At 44.5% G+C, this 15,783-nt stretch overlaps 1 protein-coding gene across 2 annotated transcripts in view; it reads left to right on the plus strand.

Annotated features, from left to right (window-relative positions):
- The window catches only part of SLC38A6 (solute carrier family 38 member 6), a 53,056-nt gene that overhangs the window by 15,152 nt on the left and 22,121 nt on the right, over positions 1-15,783 (plus strand). For both annotated transcript variants that reach the window (XM_081863470.1, XM_081863471.1), the window contains exon 6: positions 12,146-12,224. In XM_081863470.1, the coding sequence (XP_081719596.1) occupies positions 12,146-12,224 (79 nt within the window). The remainder of the gene's footprint in view (positions 1-12,145; positions 12,225-15,783) is intronic.

Genomic DNA, 15,783 nt, shown 5'->3' on the forward strand with positions numbered 1-15,783 from the left:
TTCAAGCTTTTAAATACCACTAGATGGAAATTTCCATGTTCCTTCAGCATTTGGTGCTTTTGTTTCGCTTTCTTTCCATAGGAGTACACACATTTCTCTTGCAAAGTGTGGGTATTTCACCTCCCACCACCACCGCAAAAGTAACCTGTTCTAAAGCACCGCAAAAGGATAATTCTCTTGCCACAACTATATTTGCATGGTTCCCATGTTACATGGACAGTATTGCTTTCCTTTGTACGTAGCTAATGACATCTGTGGACAGGGCAAACATGCCCATAAGGTACAACATAACTGCATTTTTGCTAAATAGGCCAACCAATCAGAACACTACACAGCCAGGTGTAGAGGTGGCTTACTGACTGTGAAAAGGGCCGGTCAACCATCATTCTGCATAAGGAGCTAAGCAGTGGTGGTGGTGTTACAGGTTTCTAAAATTGTCAATGCTGTGATTAAATAGATTGGCAAGCAGGGCTATTTTGTGTTGGTACAGTGGTACCTCGGGTTAAGTACTTAATTCGTTCTGGAGGTCCGTTCTTAACCTGAAATTATTCTTAACCTGAAGCGCCACTTTAGCTAATGGGGTCTCCTGCTGCCACTGCGCCGCCAGAGCGCGATTTCTGTTCTCATCCTGAAGCAAAGTTCTTAACCTCAGGTAGTATTTCTGGGTTAGCGGAGTCTGTAACCTGAAGTGTATGTAACCTGAAGCGTATGTAACCCGAGGTACCACTGTATTCACTAGTACAGAGTACTGGCACCTTTTTTGTGCATCCATTTGTGCTGGTACCCATGGCAGTCATATCAAAATATGAGTATCATCACCTTTTTTTTTTTTTAACACCCCCCCAAGCACTTATCAGCAGCAGGTTCAGAACAATTAAGTTCTATTTCACATGATGCATAACTGATTTGTAGAACTCACTGCCACAAGATCTAGTGATGACTTCTGGATAAGGTGGCTGGATTAAACAGAACATAAAACACTGATCTATCAATCGTTATTGGCTTTTAAATAACATGCTGGGGGCAGAAAATGGGAGAGTGTTCCTGCATTTATAGCTCGCTTAAGGGAGTTCCTAGAGACATCAGCCTGGCTGTTGTTAGAAGCAGGATGCTGAATTGGGTGAGCTTCCTGACTTGCATCCAGCTGTGCACGTGGTGTTTCACTTGTGGAATGGAATATTCCCCCTCTTCTCCCCCTGAATGCCCCCAAAATCTGCCCTGGAAGGTCTCCCAGGCCTCCGAAGCAGATTTTGAAGGTGTTTGGGGCTGTCCGGGGAAGAAAAGGAAGTCGCTTAAGTGAAACGGCAGCATCCGATAGAGCCCTCTGACCACATTTTGTCTTGTGTTAACTTGGTTTTACATTTTTCTTTCTTTTTTGACTGTAAACACTTGCAAATTTTTTTTTTTAAAAAGGCTGGAAGGAAAAAGAGCAATTTCAGATTTGATATAATTTCCTACTGGACATTTGCATGAAGGAAATGTAAAGGGTACACCTGTGAACCTTTTTGGTGAGGGCAACCTTTCAGAAGCCGGCTCTGAGAACCTGCATGTTCCCTGGAAACCAGAAATGCATTGCGTGAGAGCCCTTGTCAGACCCCTCTCGATTCTTTCAAAGCCAGGAAAAATCCCGCAGGCAGAAGTGCTGGGTCCCTTCCCACTTTCCTCTTGTTTTCTCTTACTGGTTATTTACTGCCACTTCCTCGTCAAAAGTTTGGAGATTGTTAAAAGATGGAACGATGAGAAGAGTTAAGCAGATAGCAAACAGAGCTAGAACCAAAATGGGGGCTGAGAAGTTGGGAGCTGCTTTCCTGTGGCAGCTCATGAGCCGTACACTGCAATGTCCTGCATATACAAATATAAATCAATATTTGAGTTACTACAGAGCAGGGATTCTGAAATCCTAATGTGGAGAAATGGTTGTTCCTGTTGTTAAACAATTGGAAGGCAGAAACCACCCAGCGATGTTCCAGTAGATCCTAGTTTACCTTCTGCTCAGTAGCAACTGCAGCAGTCACTACAGAAGGGATTTAGCAGGGTCAGTGTTGTTGTTGTTTAGTCGCTTAGTCATGTCCGACTCTTCGTGACCCCATGGAGCAGAGCACGCAACATCAAAAAAACTAAGATCATGGCCACTGGTCCCATCACTTCCTGGCAAATAGAAGGGGAAGAAATGGAGGCAGTGAGAGATTTTACTTTCTTGGGCTCCATGATCACTGCAGATGGTGACAGCAGTCACGAAATTAAAAGACGCCTGCTTCTTGGGAGAAAAGCGATGACAAACCTAGACAGCATCTTAAAAAGCAGAGACATCACCTTGCCAACAAAGGTCCATATAGTTAAAGCTATGGTTTTCCCAGTAGTGATGTATGGAAGTGAGAGCTGGACCATAAAGAAGGCTGATCGCCAAAGAATTGATGCTTTTGAATTATGTTGCTGGAGGAAACTCTTGAGAGTCCCATGGACTGCAAGAAGATCAAACCTCTCCATTCCTAAGGAAATCAACCCTGAGTGCTCACTGGAAGGACAGATCCTGAAGCTGAGGCTCCAATACTTTGGCCACCTCATGAGAAGAGAAGACTCCCTGGAAAAGACCCTGATGTTGGGAAAGATTGAGGGCACAAGGAGAAGGGGACGACAGAGGACAACAAGCACTTAATATTGTTCCATATTTACCAGTCCGTTTAAAAGGGAGCATCGGTGTGCAAGGCTACCTGTAGAGTCTTTGGTCTCCAGGCCTTAGACACAATTAAGGATCTGCTGTCCAGCTTTTCCAGATTCCTTCCACGTAGGAAGAAACCAAAGGTGGCTTGGATTGGGAGCTGCATGTGTTTATTTCTCTGAGAACAGGATAAGAAAAGTCCCAAGTACGCTTGAGAACATTTCGTTCCCTCGGTGCTGTTGTCACTCCATCTGGTGGTCATTTGAAGTAGAGCTGCATCTGGAACATTTCTCAGGAAAGAGCTGGAGCCAAGCTCTTGTGATTTTCTCTCTCGAAGGAAGGCAACAAAAAATAACAAACAAGCAAAAATTAGAGAGCAGTGTGAATCCTGACCTTGGGGGAGAGGGGATTATCTTAAAACCCATTGTACTAGGTTCACGCTTAATTTTATTTGCAAGTCTGTAATTAGTCTAATCTGTATTTCCTCTGCAGCAATCTAGAGAGCAGCTTTTCTGCTTTGCAGAACCTTTTCTTTTTATGGTTTTAGCCTTTTAACTCTGAATTCTTTGTGCAGCCGGGGTTTATGTAGCTGTTTGGTGAAGGGGAGTCATTTTATTTCACTTCTGAATCCCTTTCAGTGAGGCATTCTGAAGCAGTTTACAATATAAAAACATATATAAAGCAAGTACGTATCTAAAAACAGCCAAAGCAATTGCATATATGAAAACAAAAACAAAACAAAACCCCCAATGAGAATATGTACAGTGGATGCTCGGGTTGCGAACATGATCCATGCAGGATGCACGCTTGCAACCCACGGCATTCGCAACCCGCATTTGCACATGTGCGGGTTGCGATTCTGCGCTTCTGCACATGCGCAAAGTGCAGTTTAGTGCATCTGCGCATGTGCGACCGCCGAAACCCAGAAGTAACCTGTTCTGGTACTTCCGGGTTTCGGCAGTCTGCAGCCCAAAAAAATGCAACCTGAGGCGGCTGTAACCCGAGGTATGACTGTATTTAAAAAGCTGTTTAGAAAGGACCCAGACAGCTTATGCAAATTTGTGCCAGCATCTAGGAGTTCAAAATTTTGTTTCTGCCATTTCACTCCCCCCCCACCCCTCCTGAAACATCTGCCCTAGTGTATGGGTCTGTCTTGGGGAAAGTGGCCAAGTTACATTGACTTGGAAGCAGTCAGTCTGCTGTGGAGGATTTGTAGAACAGTTGGCATATTGCAGTGACATGGCTCCAGAAGTAAACGTTGCCTCAATAAGCTTTTCTCCTGCATAAGTGTCTCAGATTGGTGGCATGGGAAGGAAGGAGCCTCCCTGCTACAGATAGGGAACTTCTAAACCAGGTCAGATTTCTGATTGTGTACAGGGAGCTATGCTATTGCATACTCCCTCACCTCCTTTTCTTTTGTAAAAAGGATTGTAGGACAGATTTGTAAATATCCACTTGCCAGGTTGCCTGTGGTGAGATTTGCCATAATGGCACCTAGGGAAGCTTTTGTAAATTGGGTACATTTCCTTCCTGCCTGTCCCCTTCCCATTAATGTAATGTATATTACCATCTGAGGGCAAGTAGATTAGCAAATTTTATGGACGTTTGCAAGATTGCTACAGGATCAAGTGGGGGAACGGAACAAAAAATGTGTGTATCTAAAAGATTTTTTTTTCCTTTATAAACTTCAGTTATCTGCAAAGGATGACATGGGGCAATCCCTGCACAGATCACAGACTCCTGAATGCCAAGGAGAAAAGATTTATTTTTGTATTCGTGTGTGCGCAGTGTGTTTCAAAAAGTGCTAATCCAGGGAATTAGAAAGGCAAATACAGGGAAGGAAGCCAGAAATATATAGCTTCTTCTCTCACCACAGCACATACTTTCCAAACATGTTTGAAATAAGCAGACACCTAAAGTGGGAGCAAATTTCCTGCCAAGGGGCACCCATTTCTTGGTAAAGATCTGCCTAAATTAATCTTTTAAGTGACTTCTGTATTTGCTGCAAGTGTAGATTGTTTACAGAGGGATTTGGACTAATTTGAGTGCTCACCCCTTCAGCAGCTTATGTTTGGCCTGAAAGCTAATTACCCTTATTGTTTTAAATTGACGATTTCCAGCTCCGCTTTAATTAGAGGCAGGCTTGCGATCTCCAGTCCTAGTTGAACAATTCAGGCCCATTAAGGTCAATTACGTTTTATTTTTATAATTAAGGCAATAGTCCAGGATTTTTATTTTGGAAAAAAAAAATTAAGGGCAGGAAGGCCTTTCCAAAAGAGAAACAATGAATGTGCTTGCGGGTTGTGTCATTCCATCCATATATATTGACTAGCAGGAATGTGTAGAGGAAATAATGTGAGAAGGAATGGGCTTAATAAAAAGCAGCACTTCTGAGCTCATAATCTAACTGGGCTTGGATCAGCCACTTTTATAATTAATCCATAGTGTTTTCCCACTGCAAATTGGTGCCCTGTGGTGTTAAAATCATCTCTTCTTTTGCCCATGTCAAGAGTACCTGCATCCTTGTATTAAAGGAAAAGGGACCCCTGACCATTAGGTCCAGTCGTGGACGACTCTGGGGTTGCGGCACTCATCACAGCTTCCGGGTCATGTGGCCAGCATGACTAAGCCGCTTCTGGCGAACCAGAGCAGCACATTGAAATGCTGTTTACCTTCCCGCCAGAGCGATCCTATTTATCTACTTGCACTTTGATGTGCTTTCAAACTGCTAGGTTGGCAGGAGCAGGGACCAAGCAACGTGAGCTCACCCCGTCACGGGGATTTGAACCGCCAACCTTCCGATTGGCAAGCCCAAGGCTCAGTGGTTTAGACCACAGTGCCACCCGTGTCCCTGAGGTTGGTGGGGACGGGATGTTAAACACAGCACCTGGCCAGGAGCTGTTGGAAATGATCCACCCAGTTGCAATATTATTGCAAAGCTACTGGATTATAACCAGTTGTTATTGTTAACTGAATTTATATCCCACTGTTCCTCCTGAAGGAGCCCAGCAAGCCTCAGTTGCCTGTGCTGTACTTCAGGCTAGTGGATCACACGATTGGTAGATGCCTCTGCCTGTGTGATTTGTGGACTAGGACAAGCAAGTATCAGCCTCGCTTCCCCATCTGCAAAAAGAATTGAGAAGGATTGACCTACTTCATAGACTTGTTATGAGGGTAACCACAGTGAGGGCAAGGCACTTTGAAAATGAAAAATGCTGAGTAAGTGATGATCAGTAGGGAAAATAGATTTCAGAAGTCGCCAAATGCACCCTCAGCCCATATGCATTTTTATAAAACGCTCTGTTAGCCTGTTCCATAAAGCCCCGTAAGGAAGACATGCGTCCTTCTTAATAACAGTGTCATGAACTGAACTGGTTGGGTAAGAACATCTAGCCAGAGGGGATGAGGTTCATTCTTTCCAACCACCGGATATTTCTAAGGGTGTCTTGCCAGCCCTTCAGCAAGGGAAGGCTGATCCCATGAACTCTCTGACAACTCCCTAAGCTCACAAACACACATCCTGCTTTTGTCACCAAACCGATGATTTGTCTCTGGTCTCTTGTCTGTGGACGGAGTGGTTAGGAAAAGTTGGAGCCTCTGGTTGCAAATCTTTAAAAACAAAACCCACCTTGTGTGTGTGGAGTGGCACATTTTCTGTGACTTCTGAGATACACGGAGATATTTCTATCTTTCTTCAGTACATTATTTCTTGCAAATCCTTGTTAATGATTTTGGGATTTGTTTGGGAAGCGATGTCGAAGTTGAATTTCTCTGCTCTTCGTTTCTTCTTCAGACACATGCCTTTAGAATCGTTTCCATATCTCTCAGGGCAAATCCTGACTGTTTCATACATTACTCAGGGCAAACACTGACTAAAGCAGCCTTCTCCATCCATGTTTTGGACTGAAATTCGATCCAGTCACTGGAATAAGGATACATTCAACAGGGAACTGTGGGGAATTCTGACTCCCTATGATGCACATGCTTTTTCACATTCACACTTAAAAAAAACCAAAAACAAATTCACTTTTTATTTGTCCTGCAGTTTAGCAGCGCAACAGCAGCAAGAAGCTGCCATGTGGTCCCCTTAACACTCATTTTGGTAATTTTTTGTTGTTGTCATATTCTGTCTCAAGAGACTACGGAAGAGTACACCTTTGGGGGTGAAGCCAAACGAATGGTAGGTTGCAGCGCCTGCTGTGGCTGTAGAGACCGATACAGGCGAGACATGTTTTGTTGCAGATGGGGCAGATGAAGGTGTTGGGTTGTGGTGCTGCAGATACACCATGGGGTTTCTTCTCTGCGCCCCCCCCCCCCCAGTGGTCATTCCTTCTAGGAAACAGGCTTTTATCCAGAGTAATTCATTCTGTCAGTGCAAGGATTCATGCTGGTGCAATGGAACTCTGCCTGCACCCTGAATCTGTTCTGGGGTTTTTCCCACACCTCCAGAGCATATTTGGGGAGTGTGCAAGGTACGCGCATTAGGAAGAGATTCCGTTGCACAAATGTGAATCCTTGTGCTGACAAAATGAGTTAGGCGGATGCGGCCCAAAGTTTTTTTAAATTTCCAGTTGCGTTTCTTCCATTTCAGTTCTAATTTGTCATTGTTACGGCAGGTAGCAAGCAGCCATAGCTCAGTGCAGGCATAGCCAAACTCGGCTCTACAGATGTTTTGGGACTACAACTCCCATCATCCCTGACCACTGGTCCTGTTAGCTAGGGATGATGGGAGTTGTAGTCCCAAAACATCTGAAGGGCCAAGTTTGCATATAACTGGCTTAGTGCCTTTCTACACAGTCTGGCAGTGGCTGCACAATGTGACCCATGAACTAGCTCCCACTAAGAGCCTCTCCAGTAAAGGCAAATGAATATCATTCGTGTGGTTACTTATTGCGGTAGCACAACCTCACAGGCCTTTCCTCCTCCTTTCTGGCCAATGTCATGGGATCATTTTTCCGGGTTGCTCCAAGTCTCAGCTAGGATTCCACATACATGGCAGGGTCTAGCCACCTGCAATACAGAGTGTGGTTATTTCACAGGAGTTGCACAGGAAGCCCAACCCCATGAACAGCAAACATTTCAGTATATAGTTTTAGTATTTAGTGTTCTAAATAGCAAATGGGAAGGCAGGCCTTCTAGCCCTGAACCACATTGGGGAACAAGAAGTTAGACAAGTCTATAGGGTACCATGTTGGGCATAGTGATTGGTTGATTCCTGCCCACTTCAGGAATGGTGAATTTATTCAAAATTGCTAGGAGCGAAGCACAAACAGCCTAGCATTTGAATGCACCAATTGCAGACCCTGGGGGGGAGGATAGGAACAGGGCGTTGGGCTCTCTGTGGCTTTAGGGCCTTTACTCCCACCAAGACTGGGCTATTGGATGTACGTGTGCCGCATGTGAAGGCTGCTTGAAATTTCCCAAGTTCCCTTTGCAAGAATTAACTCACTTACCCAGCTTGCACCACAAGGATATACAGTGGTGCCCCGCAAGACGAACGCCTCGCAAGACGGAAAACCCGCTAGACGAAAGGGTTTTCCATTTTGGAGGCACTTCGCAAAACGAATTTCCCTATGGGCTTGCTTCGCAAGACGAAATGTCTTGCGAGTTCCTGCGGGTTTTTTCCCCTTTCCCCCCCCTTTCCCTAAGCCGCTTATCAGCTGATCTGCTGATAAGCCGCTTATCAGCTGATCCGCTAAAAGCCGCTAAACCGCTAATAGCGCTAATCCGCTAAGCTGTCAATGGGCTTGCTTCGCAAGACAAAAAAAACGCTATACGAAGAGCCTCACGGAATGGATTAATTTCGTCTTGCGAGGCACCACTGTAGACCAGAAACTGATTCCCCTAACAGCCCTGCAATGTGGGGAAGTAGTCACGTGACTCTGGCATCTGATAGGGAAATATGGGGCACTTTTTTGTTTGCAGATCCACCAAGAAATGTCAGGGATCTGCAGGGAGTAGGGCAGTTTCACTCGTGAAGCTCAGAGGAGAGATACACAAGAACTTGCTGCAGACCAGACCAGGAGGCTACTCTGCCCAGCGCTCTTGTCTCCAGCAGCAACCAAATGCCCCAGCAATGCCCAGATGCTGGCATCTTTTGTGTAAAATTCCTGTCTAAGAGCCATGCGGAAAGGAAGGGCTGTAAATCAGTTTTAAGCGTCTCTAAGCAGGAGCTAATTTCTGCCGTTAGTACTCCATCATTGATAATTGAGTTATGTGGCTGTGGAAAGGCATACAAGGAAGTTCTCTGACCACAGTTCAGCTGACAACTAGTAATGCAGGTCTAACAATAGATGTAATGTGCCGGTTTTTTAAGCACTGCCATTGTAGCTAACTCTGCAAATGTGCGCATCACAATTTGTGCCTGTAAACCAGGGGTCAGCAAACGTTTTCAGCAGGGGGCCGGTCCACTGTCCCTCGGACCTTGTGGGGGGCTGGACTATATTTTGGAGGAAAAAAATTGAACGAATTCCTATGCCCCACAAATAACCCAGAGATGCATTTTAAATAAAAGCACACATTCTACTCATATAAAAACTGATATAAAACATTGATTCCTGGACCGTCCATGGGTCAGATCTAGAAGGCGATCGGGCTGGATCCAGCCCCTGGGCCCTAGTTTGCCTACCATGCTATAAACAATTCAAGTACATGCAGACCTTGTGCTTCTGCTTTAATTCAGTGCTTTAAGTGGCTGCACAGTGGCTGGTTTTTTATTCTTCCAACAGCTATTACTATTATTTGGTGGTGGCTTTTATGTGAAAGCCCTCTTCAGTGCTCAGCATTTTGTGGTGGTGGTGGGGGACCAAACCCATAGCTTAACCTTTTAAACTCAGGATAAAGCACACGTCTGAATTGTACTGTTTTCTCACAAGCTGCCAAAAGAGAGATTTCTATCTTACGGAAGCTTCAGGGTAGAAATAGATTCACTGAACTTCGAGTCCATTTTCCTTATGGCCTAGAGGAAAAAAAAGGAACAGCTTAAGAGGGGAAGAGAGGGTGCTCATTTCATTTTAGCTTTTGTATAAAAGCACCCGAATGTAGCACAGGGGATCGGGTCTCTCTCTGGAGCATGGTATTCAAAGGAGTAGTACTGCCATTTAGGAAACAAAAAGAGTCAATCAAACAACAAAGGATAAAAATGATCAAATGGTTAGCCAGAGGCTAAAATAAATGCATGAGAAAGAGTGACACATTGTATATTAGCAAGAAATCTGAGCTGGAAATTAGTTGAAGGTTGGGTTTTTTGTGTGATTTAACCGATGTGACTTTTAAAAAACAATTGTGAAAGAGATAAATGCCTGATCTCTCAATTCCAGATGTGCAAAACGGGCATGAGAGAAATTTTAAGTTTCGATACAGAAGAAGTTTGAATTTCTTTGCAAGAGATTTTTTTTAAAAAAAAGGAAAAGGGGGAAAAAAATCTCCTTTATATTCATTGGCACCTATTGGTTACCATCAGAAAGTACAGCATCGTTATTACTGTCCTGCAGTCATGCTGGTGGTTTTCAAATTACATGACCTTATAACACTCCATCAAATTTCCTTTTAAAAAAGGAATAAAATTGGAGACACCAAATAAAATGTCTCCCCGTGCCTTAGTCAACAGGGAGGGCCAGCGTCGATTGGAAAAACCTGAGTATCTCAATACAAAGAAGTGAATGTTTCCTTATTTAGTGACCTCACAACTGTTTTTAATTTAACCTTGCTGTAGGTACATGCCACTCTGGATTAATGCAATTCACTTTTCTTTATGGAGGCCACATTCCTCCACTTGAAAAATTGTAATTTTAACTGTTTCAGGGCTGCAGCATTCTGCAGTTAACTTTCTATTCCTTTTTTGTGATTGATACGGATAACAAACTTATAGAAATGTGTTGCATTTTTATGTTTTCTTGTGGGGGGAAATCCACTTAAGTGAATTAGTTGGGAGTACCTTTCTGGTTATTTAAAAGAATGTAGGTGTTTTTTTTTCCCCAGAACAAGGTGCAGAACACAATTCAATAATAAATGGTGCGGGATACAAATCGAATCGTTTTGATGTGTGCAATTAATCGCACTATACCTGGAGGTCTCAGAGCGGTTCACAGAAAAGATCAACATAAAAACCACAATATATATAATCAAAATAAAAACAACTCAATAACACCCCCCCAAAAGCCACATTTTAAAAGGTTATAGGATTTCAATCAGATCAACCAAAGGCCTGGTTAAAAAGGGATGCTTTTGCCTGGTGCCTAAAGGTGTATAATGAAGGCGCCAGGCGAACTTCCCTGGGGAGAGCATTCCACAGATGGGGAGCCACTGCAGAGAAGGCCCTGTTTCACATTGCCGCCCTCTGGACCTCTCGAGGAGGAGGCACACAAAGAAGGCCTCAGAAGATGATTTCAGGGTCTGGGTAGGTTCATATGGGAAGAGGCGGTCCTTGAGGTATTGTGGTCCTAAGTAGTTTAAGGCTGTATAGGTCAAGACTGGCACTTTGAATTGGGCCATGAAACTAATTGGTAGCCATTCCAGTCAGACCAGGATCGGTGCAATACGCTCAAACCGTCTTGCTCCAGTGAGCAATCTGGTCACTAGTAAATTTATTATGAGGACAGGTAGGGCAGAGAGAAGACCTCTTTTGCAGCGTCCTCATCCTCCCCACTGAACCCAGTGGTCGACACTGCTTCACCCAACGCAGGGGTCTCCTTTTGCCTCTGCCTCAGCAGTGTCTCATCGCCAGTTCCCACCCCACCCCCTTCCATAAGAGTACAGAGCACCATGACACATGGGAGAAAGTAATGAAGGAAAAGGAAGAGGTTAGCCTGCTCTCTCTTTCAGGTATCCCTGACTCTCCAAGTTGTACACTGGGATAACATGGAATGAAATCGCCCCAGATTTTTCCCTTTGTGTAAAGGTAAAGGAACCCCTGACCATTAGGTCCAGTCGTGGCCGACTCTGGGGTTGCGGCGCTCATCTCGCTTTATTGGCTGAGGGAGCCGGTGTACAGCTTCCGGGTCATGTGGCCAGCATGACTAAGCCGCTTCTGGCGAACCAGAGCAACGCACGGAAACACCGTTTACCTTCCCGCCGGAGCGGTACCTATTTATCTACTTGCACTTTGACGTGCTTTCGAACTGCTAGGATGGCAGGAGCAGGGACCGAGCAACGGGAGCTCACCCCGTCGCGGGGATTCGAACCGCCAGCCTTCTGATCGGCAAGTCCTAGGCTCTGTGGTTTAACCCACAGCGCCACCCGCGTCCCTTCCTTTGTGTAAGGTCCCCCCAATTCTAATGAACCCTCTGCAGTACTTATGAAATAACATTTGTATGAGTTTTTCACCGGAATATAAGAAAGGGACAAATTGAGTTTTTATGTGCTATGCCCTTTAGTGAGACACGGTCTCTTGGTCTCCTAACTGTTTTGTACTAGCAATGCTAATTGCACTTTGCCTAGAGATGTCGAGTTTCTAACTCAAACAATGCCTGTTTTCTTATTTCTCAGCCATGTCAACCTATCTTTTCATTGTTAAGTCAGAACTTCCTGGGGCCATTGCAGGATTCCTTAGCGGAGACCACAGCGGGTAAGGAGAAACGTAAAAGCACCCTACGAGGGCAAGCAAAGGCATTTCTTCTTAAACATAGGGTCCGCGATGCTTCCCACTGTTCTCCAGGTGAAAGAGAGAGAGACAGGACCTTTAAGATTCCTGCACCTGTGTGATGCAGATGTGTGCTACTGTTCAAAAGTGTAATTCATTACTGATTGCTCCCATAGTGATTAATAGGAGCCTGAAAATCATAACTTGCTGTCAGCATATTTACATCTGCAGCTCACACAAAAATAGTTGTTTCTTCTTTGTGCCAAATGCGGAATACTTCTTCAGACAAGCTTACACAGTCAGCAGAACCAAGTGGCAACACATTTCTTGGGTTGCAGATTTTCAGGCTGCAAATAGAAGGTTTTCATGCACAAATACACACACGTCTCTGCACATAGAAAGTTGGAATGTTGAGGTGAAGGCCATGCTGAAGCGCTACCTTTCCGTGTTAAGAAAGTTTCTGAATTGTGGGTCGTCCAAATATTCTTGCTTTTTCTGAAGTGGTGCACTCCATGCAAAGCTTTAGCAACTGATTCTGCTGGTTATATAAATTGCAGCTGAACTGGGTTTTAACAGCAGCTATACTGAAGCCAAGTCTCCCACTGCCCTGCCCTGCCCTGCCTACTTGATTGTCAGTACTGTATTCCATTGATTTAACCTCCCCCTTTCAACCCCCCCCCCCAATTCTGGAAAATTGGGTTTTCTAACAAGAGGTCTGAGGCAACTCTGCCTTAGGTAAAGGGACCCCTGACCATTGGGTCCAGTCGTGACCGACTCTGGGGTTGTGGCACTCGTCTCGCTTTATTGGCCAAGGGAGCCTGTGTACAGCTTCCGGGTCATGTGGCCAGCATGACTAAGCTGCTTCTGGCGAACCAGAGCAGCGCACAGAAACACTGTTTACCTTCCCGCCAGAGTGGTACCTTTTTATCTACTTGCACTTTGACGTGCTTTCGAACTGCTAGGCTGGCAGGGGCAGGGACCGAGCAACGGGAACTCACCAACCTTCTGATTGGCAAGTCTTAGGCTCTGTGGTTTAACGCACAGCGCCACCCACCTCCCTAACTCTGCCTTAGACCACATTAATACCACACATGTGAAGTACTATGCTACGACTTTAAACGGTCACGGTTTCCCCCAAAGAATTCTGGGAGTTGTAGTTTGTTAAAAGGCGCTGAGAGTTGTTAGGAGGCCCGTCTTCCCCTCACAGAACTACAATTCCCAGAGGTCCTTGTGAAGAGGGATTGATTGTTAAACCACTCTGGGAACTGTACCTCTTTGAGGGAAAGAGAGGCCTCCTTTAGTGGAAACCATGTTTAAAGTAGTGCTTCAAATGGATGGTGTGAGTGTGGTTATAATCAGTTGCACTTTAGATGAATTTTCGAACTCCACTCAGAAGCAGCCAAACAGATTCCTTGGTCATGTGGTGTCGTTCCCAAGTTGCAAATCACCATTTACTTTTACACGTGTGACGTTTTCACAAGGTGCTTTAACTGCCTAATTTTTGCACAAGAAAATACTTTAGAATATATTTTTTCACACGGTAGGATCCAGTTTTACCTTACTAAGACAGGCTAGTTTCCTATGGGTTTCTGTCACTTGTAAAATCCACTTTGTGCCAAAGAAATCACACCAAACTTATAGCATGAGAATCAGGCCTCTGCCTGAGCCCTGAAACGTTTAAACTGCCGCTGTCAATGTTACCATGTTAACATATTTTTTCTAACCACAAAAGCAAAATCTGGCAGTTAGTGAAATTTTAAATATTTTTGTTTTCGCTGAGTAGTTATTGGACTTGTCTTTGGGACACGTGCCAGTTTTCATATTTGTTTTATAATTCCTCCAATTTGGCTGTGCAGCTGCATTCACTTCATCTTTAGATCTGACTCAAAACTTCTTCTTTTTTAAAAAAAAAATGTGGTTCAGCTTGCTGAGAAAAATGTTCCAACATTTGAATAGCTTGTTCTTGTTTTGAATAGACTGGAGTTGCCCCTGCTCCTACAATAACTTCAGGGCGTCCTTTGCCTGTCTTTTCAATCTCCTGGTTTCCATGAATTCGAACTCTTAGCACGAAACATACTCCTTGAACTGTAGGTTAATGTGCAACATTTTTAGTAGACCTTTTTTTCAAAAGCGAAAAAGGTGTTTTTGATTATGGGTAGAGGCAGCAGGGGGTCAGTTTTTTAATCTTAAGCGTTTGTTCCATTTTCATTATTCTCTCTCCCTAGTTTCTAGTCAAGTTTGGAAATAAAATAGGGCACAATACACTAGCACTGGGTGATCCATGCTGTAAAAACAATTGGGATATTTCCCTCCTGATTACCTTCGCTAGCACTGGGTTTCAGCTCGTTGGTTGGGACCCACAAGTGGGGTGGGCCCCAACCTAAGGTAGGTTGCAGCATGCAGATCAGTATAGTTTGTTGGTTTACTTCTAGAACAAAGCAAGTATTGAGGGAGGCAGGTTTCCTGAACCTTTAATAGTTGTATAAAAGAGCAGTTCTAAACCTTGTCTGCATGGTAACCCACAAGTCCAAAATCACCTTGGGATGGCGACCCATAGATTAATTGTCACATGAATTCCTGAGTGTTCAAATGTAAGACTCAAATCTTGCTGGCATTCGATTGCGTGTGTCAACACACAGCGTTACAATCTGCCAGTGAAACAAAAAGTTGCATCATAGACCAGCTGCGGATTCCAAGCAACAATAATTTTGTGTTTCCTTATAAAGCCTGCAACCCACTTTTGGGTCATGACCCATAGGTTGGGAAACACAGGCATAGAGTTTTGGCAGGGCTAGCCTTTTTCCATCCCTCTCTGACGAGCTCTTCTTCACAACTGCTGAAGGTGCAGGAGTTGGTCCCATGTTAAGGCTGTTGTTTGAGATAAGTCACTGTGTCTGAAAAAGTCGAACTACCCTTCTCTGTAGGATTTGTTTGCAGCTGCTGTACTGGAAGGAAAAGAGAGTTGTGTGGTGCTGGAGACTCGGGTGGGTTATGTGAGTGGTAACTGGTGATGGGCTTTTCATGGTGGTGCTCCAGTTTTGGAGGACCATTCCTCAATATTTGCCTAGTGGCTACACTCTTCACAATATTAAAACATTCTGAATATGCCCCCCCTTTAAACACTCAGCCAATGATTTCAGGATCGCTATGAACAGTATTTCAGCCATCAAATGCCTGGGTAAACCTTCTGAATGTCAGTAATGAGGGAGACAGACACATCTTGCCAGGGAGGGCATTCTGCAAATGTGGAACCATCACTGAGAAGGCCCTGTCGCTGGTCCATGCCAACCAGGCAGCCCCCCCACCCCCCTGTGGCACTGGCACTGCCAATCACAGGGTCCAAGATGGTTGGTACTGGTGCTCTTTTAGGTAATCAGTTCCTGGCTATTTAGGGCTTTACAAGCTAGTACTAACATCTTGATCAGGGTCCATCTCACTGGCAATCCAGTGCAGCGCTTTCAGGACTGGTGAGACATGATCCCATCGGGCTTCCCCACTTCACATTTTTATTCCGTTTGTTTTGTTTTACAGATAATGATTTTCA

The sequence above is a fragment of the Podarcis erhardii genome (genome assembly GCF_964252035.2).
Source record: "Podarcis erhardii genome assembly, chromosome: 1".
Taxonomy (NCBI): Eukaryota; Metazoa; Chordata; class Lepidosauria; order Squamata; family Lacertidae; genus Podarcis; species Podarcis erhardii.